Raw genomic sequence first — 12,330 nt, 5'->3', positions numbered from 1 at the left:
AGAAAAGAATGATTTTCAACATTTAGTCCGTTGAGCGTTGACCGTGTAAAACGTTAATGTATTGTAAAGATACTTCAGCATATTATATTCTTATTTTACAATACGTTTTCTTTTTTTCAGTGTTCGGATTCAATGATTAAACATATAAAAAAGTAAAAAGGAAAGGTTCCGTGGAAATCGAAAGTTTTATTACAAAATTATTAAAGGATATGCTAATCACTTGTATTACTCAATATATTAAAATCGTAAGTTTTTTAGGCTATTGGAAAATGTGTTATGTATAGAGGGTAAAATAGAGGGTAAAACGAATTTATATGTAAAACATAACTCATGATTGACACGTTAAACGTCCAAAGTAAAATATGCAGTATTTCTTGCTGTATCGAAGATAAACGCATCGAGATGAGAAGCCGAGTTATACAAAGGTCTTACATTTGATGGCAGATAACTATCCTATTTTGTAAATATTTGTGCAAAGACAAGAAGCTAAAATTTTATTATGTATTTATTTAAAAATAGCTAAGGGATCGAATGCTCTTCATACACTGGTTATTACAAAATCAATTTCAAAAGAGAACAATACTGAGGAAATTCGAAACTGTTAAGTATCGTATACCGTTAGTTTAAACTATTATCTGTGAATTATTCTGTGAAAATAGCATTCTTATCTTGTAAGTTGTAAACGATATATGTATACGACCGTGTTCGCTTAGAGTATAATAATTTATTTAAGCGATCGTTGTATAGCATGTTTATTTCATCGTACGCACTTTTAGATGTTTTATTAAAATCATATAAATAATGTTGAGAGAAGAGAAGAAATTATTCTTCATTCTGACATTTGATATTAATCTTTTAGAACACATTTAAATCTTAATAGTAGCAATTACCATATCGATAATTTCTATACTTTTTGTTTCTTACTTGTCTAAAGCATTATCATAAAACACTTAAAGACTTCTATATATGTAAAAAATTCCCTGAAATAGTTGACAAATAGTTGGTTTATCAGATGTTAAACAAAGAATCGATTTTGTAGAAATGTACATGAGATTACTTAGAATAACTAAAAATGATTTACTATTTATCATGCAATTTCAGGAACATTCTCAATGAAACATTATATCACAGTGTAATGATCCAGACATTCAATTAGATTTTTGTATGTGGCAATTGCGTCTGTACAATTGTTTATCACAAAAGGCATGTCGTTTGTTCTTTTCAGTACATTTTGAAAGATATCCTGCAGTAATTGCAAGATGGATTATGCAAATATCCCAATATTTGCACATAAGTACGAAGATATTCCATGCACCTTGAAAGTTAGTCACAGTGAATATAACAAACAACAGAATAGATGAACATCAAATTATCTGGGCATGCACAGTACATTGGTATGAGATTTTATTCTATGCCATGTGCAAAAATCATCACTAGTCCAGGTTCAACCATCATGTCTTCCGGCATATGAGTATTATCACAATAAAGAACTAACACTGCTTGTTTACCAGGGACTCTTTTACAAACATAATTGTCATATTGCCTTCTGGAATTCTGTCTGGTTTCAAGGGAGTTTAAGCCTGGAGGCCATTTCCTTTCGTGACAATTTTCCATTAATTCGTCGATCACATGAGGCGGGCAATTATATTCCGATAAAGTTCTCTTTATCATCGTCTACAAAATTACGTTCATTTATTCGTTTACCAGAATTGATTGATTAACATTAATTTGTGGGTTACAGTACCTGCAACAGTTCATCCGGGGTGGAAATCATTCCTCCCCATCTTGTTACTCTTGCTCTAGGAAGGGTAGCAGACCATCTTACAACTTCGTCTCTTTCCATTTGGTCAGCGATAGCGCGCATTGCTGGATTTGAAACTCTCAATGCTCTCATAAAGTCTTTTAAAAGATGTATTTCCCTCTTGTGTTCATTTATTTGAAGTTGTTGTTCACCTAATTCACGTTTCATATCGGCAAGCTTTTGTTGTTGCGAATGTATAATATTTCTGAGTTCTCTCACACAATTATGATCTTTTAGCTCATTTTTAGGAATAATAAGACTACATCCTTGTTCACAAAGCATCGGTCTCTTGGGATTATATTCACATTGCTCCAAGTGTGACACTAAACTATCAAGCTTAACTATTACTTGACATCCGTACATAATGTTATCACAACTAATACAAAGGCGGGCCAACAGATTCCGAAGAATTCTTGGAACTGCTCTAAGCTGAGCAGATGTAATTGGTGTACGATCCAACGGACAGGTGGGCTGTCTATTTATCCATTCATTAATGCATGTACGACAAAAGGCATGTTCACATACAGGTGCCTGCAACATATTGCTCACCTACCAGTCTTTAAGCCAAACTACACACTTCGTAAGACTTAGTACTATATATAAAAATATATAATGAATACTAAATAATGTCCTAAACACTTACAAAAATTTACAAAATATCATTATATATGTTAATCTTATTCGTTAAAAGAAAAACGGAAACGATCCGAAACTGATAACAGTTATAAACACTTTGACAGAACGAAAATTACAAAAAATACAAATGACTGATATTATAAAATATCAAACTTTAAGGAATACTTTCCATTTACTCGATCGTTGTAAATAATACGGTGTGTGAAAACAATCATCAGATGGTCGTACTAAACAATGGAGAGGAGAATAATTATGAAAAAGATGAAAGAAAGACGACAGAAATGTTAGGTTAGTTTTCCGTAAACGCAAAAGTTTGCTTATTGGAAGCATTCTATCGTAAACGAACGAAACAGAAATAATACCTGGACAGGATCCTCCAGAACACCAGAGCATATCGGACAAACAAGTTCCTCGTCAACTTCGCCCTGAAAGCGGTTCACATCGAACCCCATAATGTGAACTAAGTACAGTAACTCGTCTTTGTATGTAGCGACGAGCCTCTCCTGTAAAACTGTGGATCCAGAATCCAGAATCAGAAATTCGATGGCGTACGATGTGAAAGCTTCAGAAGTATACCGTTACTTTCCACAAGCATCGCGCAACATGACAATAGTCGCTTGCAATTAATGTAAATGTATCACAGTATCAGTGCATATTTTATTTGTTTTATTTGCCTGAAATTTGATGATTTCACGATATACGATTAATCATTATTATAAATCACCATAGAGCTGGATCGAACCTTTCATTCGGTCACAGAAGCAAACTCGCTTTTTCAATGCGGCAAATTTCGAGGTTCACAGTTTGAATGATTAAATTAATCGTAAGAAATAGCGAGTAATGCAAGATTATGAATTTATTAAATCTTATAAAATCGAACAAACATTAACTTATTTCACATAATGAATTTTGTTATACAACATGACATAACAAGACATTATAATTGTAATTAAAATAAAAAATGAAAAATCTCAGATTATAATTGATTATGTTCTCGGATTTTATTTAGGTACATTGCATCGCGCTTCATAAGTTGAACACATCCCCGTTATTTTTTGAAAGATTTCTATCAGAAGGTAATTTACGCTTATCTGCAAATAAAATATTCCTGATAACGTACAATTAACGTACAAAATCTTCGCAAGTGTAGGTTAATACATAATGATATATAATGATTATAGATATAATATATTACAGCTTTGAAGTGGTCATTTTTCAGTCGCGCGCTTTAATCCTATGATATTTCTTATTATCTACAATGAGATTCCAAATTATCTCAATGAATCGGCAATCTACTTATACGTTATTAAATATTTTGATTAAACAGGAAATAAATCATTTATACGTTGTATCATATTCATTACTATCCATACTTTATCGCGTCTTTTTTCTAGACACGAAGAATCTAATTTGTGAAATTTATAAAGCACATTTGTATCTTAAAAAATTTCGATTCTATCGAACATGATAAATGCTTCCAGAATTAATCATTAGCGTGTATATTTTGATTGATAAGGCCAGATAGTCGCAAAGAGATAACAGAATTGGAAAAGCGGATCAGTATTGCAGTTAAGAGCGTAGGAACAGGTTCGCTTTAAGAAATCGCGAAGCAGACATGGGCGAGAGGAAACGCTCTATCAAGGAGATACAAGGTATTTGGTTCACATTTTGAAAATCTGTTTGTTTATCTTCGATATTATTCCATAAATTGCTAAATACAATTAGCTTGAATCTTTTTTCTGAAAAAAAAAAAAAAAAAAAGAAAAGAGATCACTCTTAAGGGCGCAAATTACAAAAATGTCCTAGATTTATTTGAATCTAATTTAATTTTTGGAATGACAGCAGTTTAATTTTAACGTCTAAACGTTTCTGCACCCATCGAGTAAGTAGTAAAAAAAATATATCCAACTTATACATATCGAAGCAATTTAAACTTCGATAGCTCAAGTACGCGGTCTAATTAAAAACTGACTCGAGTGTTGTTTAATTATATTGTATGAATATGTAGAAAATATGATGATAAAATTCGATCATGAATTTGATTATGAATTAAATTTTTCCACCTTGAATTAAACATGTTACATATGTAGTTATATTTTCCTCAAAATTATGAAACAATTGACAAGCCGTAATGCAATATTTGACAGGACAACCTAGGTCAAATCGTTTTACTTTTGATTTGGTTGAATGTTTGATTAAAGCGTGACCCAATTCGAGAACGATAAATTACTACAGCGGCCCTTAAATATTAATATAACAGATTGGTATAACAGATTATATTTCATTGGCGTTGTTCGCGATATGCTAACAATAAGCAGTATTTAAATCTCGTTAAATCGACGTAACGCAAAATGTTAACAAGTGGATGATCGATTCTCTCCGAAGGCGATCCTTCGATCCTTTCTGCTTGTTTAATTAAATTCAATGTGCGTCAAAGTGTCAACATTATTTACGTATAAAGTTGTTGCATCGTCGTATTAAAAAATGCGATTTTCAAGAAGTGTCGTCCGCAGTGGTAGAAACTTCACTTCTACACGCGAAGGACGACGTGTTATAAAACGAGTAACTGTAGGGGGAATTACGCTATCAGATTATTGAAATTGAAAGAGAGTAGATGAAATGGAAAAAGAAATACCAGCAAAAGGATAATTTTTGCTGGGAAAAATAAATGGATACAGCTAGAAACGCACGTGAATGGTGGTACGCTGAAATCGGGATGGGTAGTAGAAGAAACGTGTAATTGTGTCGTACGAGTGTTATCAACTTTATTTTGTTCCACCATTTATGGTTTTCAGATTATCCGGACAATGAGAGTAACACGGAGGAAAATCAAAAGGTAAATATCGAATGTTGTTGCTTATCGACATCGAGAAACGATAAAAGTATCATCTTCCTATTTGATATAGTATAGTGATGAATTAACGATATAATTGAATATCGTTACGAATCACCGATTTATACCCATGATAAATCGTCAGTATTTAGTAGACCACAATTATCTATAATTCAAAGTTAATACCTAATTACTTTTGTACAATTCGTTTGTTATACAATAGAAGATAAAATCGGGTCGCGGTAAATTAGGATGCTCGATTGCTCAATGGTCCTAACGATAGATTATACGATTCGTCTTAATTAACCAGCAGGTTATATTCAAATTCCGACGACGTACATTGTGTCGATCGATTGTTATTATTACGCTTTCACTCGCGTGGTGTACCAGTGATCACCTTTGCGTAACATTGAAAAACGGAAACGCAAGTTTAAGTGGGAATTTCCTTAAGCGATAAACCCGTTCTTCGGAAACCGTGCTTCGTGTTCTGTTTCACCGGCAATACGAAAAATCACTTAAGTAATAAAATCGGCAAGGACTAAGAATAATCTGCGCGTAAATTATGTACACTTGCCCAACTGCGAATACTTTCACCGAGTTAATTGAACTTTATACATATAGGGAGGGATATCACAGAGAATTAAAATTCCTTTGTGGCAAAACATTACGTTTAACCGTTACTTACCAGTACTTTATTCGAAGAAAAGAACTTGGCATAATGTCGGTCAATGACGGGGATTGTGACTTTAAAGTAAACGCATCGCGAGATAAACTTGTCCAATATCGTGAGACACGCCTCTGCAAAATGGACCAGTTTAGTGAAATAATGTCATGGTATCTTAAACAGAAATCGAGATCAGATTTCACTTTTCTTTTGTATCGAAACGTTTGCCTTCCGTCCGTCAAAATTCGTTAATTTAAGTATTTTTCTTACTTAAATTCCTAAGAAACTCGTTGTTATCGCCTAAAGTAGCAAAAGTGTATAATTGTTTCTCGGTCGAGATATCGCTGATTAGTAATCTTGATAATTAAATTTACGTTTAAACGTATAGATCACTTTTTATTTATCGTTTATCTCGAAGAATGAAAATCAGACGTTGGAAAAAATTGTCTTACGCCGTTTTTGCGCTAATACTGCTGTTGTTGCGCGTTCCTTAGTTTGACGTATTACACGAAAAACTTCTTTTACTTTACCATACGATAAAGAAGATTAAGCATTTAATCTATCCAATTAATGATATCTTACCGATGCGTAGTAGTGGATAAATGTTTTAATAAATCAACGTTTTATATATAATTAGTTCACAACGTAGCCGTTTAATGCTCGATGGTAATAAAAAATTGCGTACGTCGTGCTTGCTGTTATTCCTCTTACGACGTTTCCTGTCACTGTTCTAACAAGTTTGCGAAAATAAATGTACCATTGCAGTGTTTCGTTGGAAATGTTATTTGTACGCGATACCGTTAAGGTGTAGCGTAAGATGTTAACCGCGCATCAAGAGAAGACTTTCACATTGTTCCAAGTATGCGAGACGGCGAGTATACCACTACCTAACAATGTTCGTCAATGCCATCGTCGGACTTAATCGTAGTGCCTACATATTGTAGATACGCGACAAAATCAACAGTGCAGCTTCAACTACCAACCGCGTCGTACGTTGATCGTGCTGAGAAATATCGATCTAGGTATCACGGTTCACTGGTGATCTACACACTGTGATTCGTGTCCCTCGCGAATGGAAAGGTGTTTTCGATCGATACTGCTTTCCAGAATTCTTCGGCTGTCATGTAACGTGTCTCAATATGCTATTTGAGCGTAAAACTTACTCGAGTGTCTCGTTCAAATTTTAGCAGAATTCACGTAGTTAACGTAGATCATTAACTCGACCATCACGATGACTACTGAGAAGGAGGAGAAAGCGAAGGTAGAAATTTTACGTGAATATTGCTTATTTTATTTCGACAAGATTACGAGGATTTATATATAGAAGATATAGTTGATATAGTTTTAACGAGTTGACTGGAATTGATAGAAATTTGACGATGAAGCAACATATCGACCGTTGAATAAATTGCAGTTTTACTTGGATCACTCTCCGCGATATTTTTCGCACTAGTATTAAACCATATGTAACCTTTTGTAACCTTGTGAAAAAGAAACTTGCTCTTTTCATTAATACTTTTCATTAGTACATAGAAAATCGTTAATATAACGAAACAACGTAGAAAGATTTATATAGTTTGCTATAACATTTTTATCAGCCACATAGTTTCCGATGCATAATATGTTACGAATAATAAAGATAGTAATAGATGTTATCGGTTATTCAACAATGAGTACAAGTAAGCGATACTACTGGCGTGACTACAGTATATGGAATACGTATTTTCGCAATTCAGAATTCGCGGTCCTCTTATCAATGTTATCGTAATGACACAAATCTTCAAGAATTTCCTTTATCTTATGTAGTGCGTAAACTAGCGCGATTAATGAAAATTAAACTGGCTAAGTCATTGTTGTTAACGTAACATTTATTTTCATTATCGAACGTATTGTTTTTTTCGCCAATTGATTAAGTTAGTTTTTCTTTTTCCTTGTAAAAGGATAACGACAAATCTAATCTAAGTGCGAGTCGTTCGTCGCGTCTAATTTGAAGTCGCAATTCATTAAAAAAGTAGTTAACTTCTTATCACTTCCAATTGTCCTGTTAAAACTCGGTTAGATCCAGTAAAGCAAACTTTTCAATAAGTAAAAAAAGACGTCCGTTTTGTGGCTTTCTTTGGCATATATTTAATTGAATATATTTTTTTAATAAGAATTTACATTTTACATACTCGATTATACGTTGGTACGGAACTCATATGTAACAAAACGATGTATCCGTTACTGGTGAAACTGGTCATTGAATGCCAGCGTTTAAGCCAAATAGTACCGATAGCGTAAATCGCTGTATATAATTCTGCGAATCGTGCGTGGCCTTCGCATTTTACGACACAATCTATTGTATTTACAACAAGGAATAATTCCTTTCAATCAGCAGTGATGATAACGAAATTAATCGAGTCACGCGAAACGTGCTACTAGCGTTCGTTTCGCATCCGGTTCTTCCAACTCGATTCGCACAGATCAGATTTTATAATATAATTTTTTTGTAATTTTGCAGAAGCTGACGTATCCCAAGTCGATATTTTTTATCGTGTCCAATGAATTCTGCGAGAGATTCTCTTTCTATGGAATGCGTAGTATGTAGAAATGCAATAGCGATAAAGTTTTTGGTATTTTTTCCTGTTGGCGCTTAATTTACGTATTAATTGTTTTAGTCGGAAAAGTATTTATACGATCTTATACGTTAGTCCGTGAATATCGTGTAATATTAAACAATTCTTTTATTTAGCTGTACTGACGCTTTATCTAAGGAATCAATTAAACTACAACGATAACGCATCTACCGTCATATATCATGTGTTCACGATGTTCGTATACTTTTTCCCTATATTCGGAGCGATGCTGGCGGATTCCTTAATGGGAAAATTTCACACCATCTTATACTTGAGTATCATTTATGCTCTAGGCCAACTTCTGCTATCTTTAAGCGCTGCGCCCCCATTACATATACCTCCTAGGTAAGATTAATATTTCGTTTTAATGTTTTAATGTCTTAATCTCTATCGTTAATTGTTCCAAACGGATCGACCGATTAAATCGTTGTCTTTGTCTCTGTAGATTATCATCTGTGTTATCTTAATATTCAACGTTTTCTCTGTTTTAAATAAGTAGCGAGTCAATGAAGTACTATATCAAACATCGATCGAGGTCTAATTACGTTTGTCAAACGTGTAACTTTGCAGAGAATTTTCATTGCTTGGCCTACTCCTTATAGCCCTTGGCACAGGCGGTATAAAACCTTGCGTGGCTGCATTCGGCGGCGATCAATTCATACTACCGCTACAGGAGCGATACTTGTCCACATTCTTCTCCCTGTTTTACTTTTCTATCAACTTCGGATCTCTGATCTCGAGCTTCCTCACGCCCGTGCTTCGTAGCGAGGTCACGTGTTTCGGCGAAAATACCTGTTATTCTCTGGCATTTTTTGTGCCAGCCGTTCTTATGACGTTATCCGTCGGTAAGTTCCGAGAACAGTCGTATACGAAAATGTGAACGATCCTAAAACGACGAAACTGTTCGATCATCCCGAATCTTCTGTTTCAGTGATATTCCTCCTTGGGAAACCTTTGTACAGAATAACCAAGCCGACGGGCAACGTCGTTTTGAATGTTTCTAAGTGCGTTTCTGTAAGTTCAACCATGTTTCTATTTAAAACCGACTAATTCAGGCATAATTCAGATTTTCGAATACGTGAGATTCGTGTTTGAAATTTCAGTACGCTGTCTACAAAAAGTTTACGTCAAAGAATGAGAAAAGGGAGAATTGGCTCGAGTATGCGGATGACAAGTACGATAAATCACTGATAAACGATATTAAAGCAGCCCTGCAGGTGATGAAATTGTTTATCCCGATACCGATATTTTGGGCACTTTTCGATCAGCAAGGCTCTCGATGGACGTTTCAAGCAACCCGAATGACCGGCGAAATCGGAAACTTCCTGCTTCAACCAGATCAGATGCAAGTGTTCAATCCTTTTTTGGTGCTCGCCTTTATACCTTTGTTCGAGACTTGTCTCTATCCTCTTATGAGGAAGATCGGCTTACGAACTCCGCTGAGAATCTTGTCTATCGGCGGTTTCTTAGCTTCTTTGTCGTTCGTAGTAGCGGCCATGGTTGAATTTCAGCTCGAGGTACGTGGTTAAATTAAAAATAAGCAGCACGACGTACAATGCCCCATTGCGGCATACAAAATACGATAGTATCTCTAGTTACGTTCAAATAATTTTACGAGGAATATCTTAATTCACGTTGAACGCTCTCTTTTTACTTTCGTTTTACTTGCAGAAAACGTATCCGGTTTTGCCTTCGAAAAATTTCGCACAATTGCGCCTTTTCAATACTCTGGATTGTCCCGTAACTATAACGACGCATAATCCTGAATTATCTTTTGTCCTCGAAAGTATGGATATGTGGGAAGACAAGTATATCGAAGCGAGTGGCGAAGCAGTATGGCGGTATAGGGCAGATTTTTCAAAATGCAATAGAGCCGATATCACGAAATTCAATGAAACAGCTGGTATATTAAAGTTCTTTCGTATGATTTATTTAACGATATTTAACGATCGTGTGTATTTTTAGGAACGATCGTGTTACCCGAAGGCAATGCGACTTCTTACGTTGTAACGCAGAGAAATGAACTTTATAGTTACACGGATTCGGTGGATAAATCGACCTCTGGCGAACCTTTGATACGCGGGCTCGTCTACGTAAATTCATCGTGGGACCCTGTCTCTCTGAAATTTATGAAGGGCGACGCAACAGTCTTTGAATTCAAGATAAATGGTACTTCGCTTCAGGAAACCAGGCTAGCTGAACTCAAACCTGACACATACGATATTCATTTGAACGGTACATTAGTAAAGAAAGACGTACGTCTCAAACTTGGTGGAGTTTACACGGTGGTCGGATCTGTTATTGGAGAAAAACCGATGGCTAACGTTGTAACTGTAACCGAACCAAATTCCATGCATATATTGTGGTTGATTCCTCAATATGTTATTCTCACGATGGGCGAAGTCATGTTCTCGGTGACTGGCTTAGAGTTTGCATTCACGCAAGCCCCTGCCAGTATGAAGTCCCTTTTACAGGCTTCTTGGCTGTTGACAGTAGCTTTTGGCAATCTCATTGTAGTCATTGTGGCGGAAATCTCGATTTTCGATCGTCAGGTAAGTACGAGTTGACATAATTTTATGTTTAAATGCGCCTATGCATCAGCCCTTGGTAAAAACAAACGTACGTGTACTCGATACTAGAGTTTTTTAAACGATTCAAGGCCAGATCGGCGACAGTCGTGATTACCCAATCGCTTTTGCGTTACGGTCACTACGAATCATGCATTATTCAACGTCCACAACATTAAACTTCTCGAAAAGTTACACTACCTTAACCTCGATACCTACTAAAATTCTTTCCAATATCCAACATAATATTTTCTTTGTTCTTGTTATTTAGGCTTATGAATTCCTTTTGTTCGCGGGATTAATGTTCATCGATATAATTATTTTCGCTGTAATGGCGAAATTTTACAAGTACGTAGACGAAGGCGAAATTACCGAAGAAACCATTCAAATGAGCCAAGAAACTGGAGCATTTAATGCATCTTATCATCAAGATGAGAAGTGATCTATCGTTGTGAAACTACGTGTACGCTTTACACTTTACGACTTCTGCGTCTCAAGTACTTGTGAGTAAGTACATATATGTATACACACATGTGCATGTATATGCATGTATGTACGTACGTAACTGCGACGTTTTAGGACAATTACATTGCGAGTTCAGACTTAACATCGTGAATGTTTTCTTAGTCTCTAAGATCTAAAGTATGCATCGATCGCAAGATTTGTACATAATCACTGCGAACGGCGCGTATCTTTTACGTCGATTTCTATCCTACCTGAAAGGTAAGAGAATGTTTTCCTGAAAAATAGAAAGAAAATTTCAGATCACGAGTTGGCAAATTGTTTCTCATAAAATACGAAAAGTACAACGAATAATTCTTTTGTATCGTTTTCGCGTAAAATAAATTACTTCCACTCGACTAATTCCAATAATTTCTTTACATAAGTGATAGAAAATTATAATTTTTATATTCGTAGAAACGAAATGGAGCTTTATATGACGTAAAAGGTAACGATGTTTTATAAAAGATAGCTATTAATTAGCCGAACGTATTAGCCTATGTCGCTTATAGTATTTATTATACCGCAAAGATTCAAGTCTCAAGTTTCGAGATAGCATAAAAATCTACTACATACAAATATTCGTATCATATTTTCTGCGCGACTTATTTTCGCGACACTTGTGAAACTTGTACATAAACCTATGAATAAATGTACATATTTTTCTAAACATTCGATCATCGTTTGATAACGATTTATCCGCTACTTTATCC

The 12,330-nt window shown here is 35.1% G+C and overlaps 2 protein-coding genes across 6 annotated transcripts; one reads left to right on the top strand and one right to left on the bottom strand.

The window, feature by feature from the left end:
- Positions 1 to 309: 309 nt before the first annotated feature.
- elgi (E3 ubiquitin-protein ligase NRDP1 elgi) lies at positions 310 to 6,755 on the bottom strand. Of its 4 annotated transcripts, none has more exons than XM_076623504.1 (5): positions 6,517 to 6,755; positions 5,956 to 6,108; positions 2,800 to 2,948; positions 1,745 to 2,350; positions 310 to 1,674 (listed from the first exon to the last, which is right to left on the bottom strand). In XM_076623504.1, exons 3-5 carry the CDS (start codon positions 2,887 to 2,889, stop codon positions 1,405 to 1,407), a joined length of 966 nt encoding a protein of 321 aa, XP_076479619.1. In that variant the 5' UTR covers positions 2,890 to 2,948; positions 5,956 to 6,108; positions 6,517 to 6,755; the 3' UTR covers positions 310 to 1,404. The 4 variants fall into 4 exon arrangements, with proteins under 4 accessions (XP_076479619.1, XP_076479622.1, XP_033195066.1 ...); XM_076623507.1 differs by having other exon boundaries at positions 5,956 to 6,068; XM_033339175.2 differs by having other exon boundaries at positions 1,745 to 2,332; positions 5,956 to 6,755.
- On the top strand, positions 3,989 to 12,287 carry LOC117159421 (peptide transporter family 1). 2 transcript variants are annotated; one of them, XM_033339246.2, is made up of 10 exons: positions 3,989 to 4,089; positions 5,233 to 5,273; positions 8,435 to 8,513; positions 8,666 to 8,894; positions 9,120 to 9,394; positions 9,481 to 9,563; positions 9,653 to 10,066; positions 10,221 to 10,452; positions 10,515 to 11,101; positions 11,388 to 12,287. In XM_033339246.2, the coding sequence occupies exons 1-10, from the start codon at positions 4,053 to 4,055 to the stop codon at positions 11,556 to 11,558; spliced, it is 2,148 nt and encodes a 715-aa protein (XP_033195137.1). In that variant the 5' UTR covers positions 3,989 to 4,052; the 3' UTR covers positions 11,559 to 12,287. The 2 variants fall into 2 exon arrangements, with proteins under 2 accessions (XP_033195137.1, XP_033195138.1); XM_033339247.2 differs by lacking the exons at positions 3,989 to 4,089; positions 5,233 to 5,273 and adding an exon at positions 6,921 to 7,195.
- Positions 12,288 to 12,330: the final 43 nt, after the last annotated feature.

Source organism: Bombus vancouverensis, chromosome 1 (assembly GCF_051014615.1).
Source record: "Bombus vancouverensis nearcticus chromosome 1, iyBomVanc1_principal, whole genome shotgun sequence".
Taxonomy (NCBI): domain Eukaryota; kingdom Metazoa; phylum Arthropoda; class Insecta; order Hymenoptera; family Apidae; genus Bombus; species Bombus vancouverensis.
This window is presented reverse-complemented; position numbering and strand designations above follow the sequence as displayed.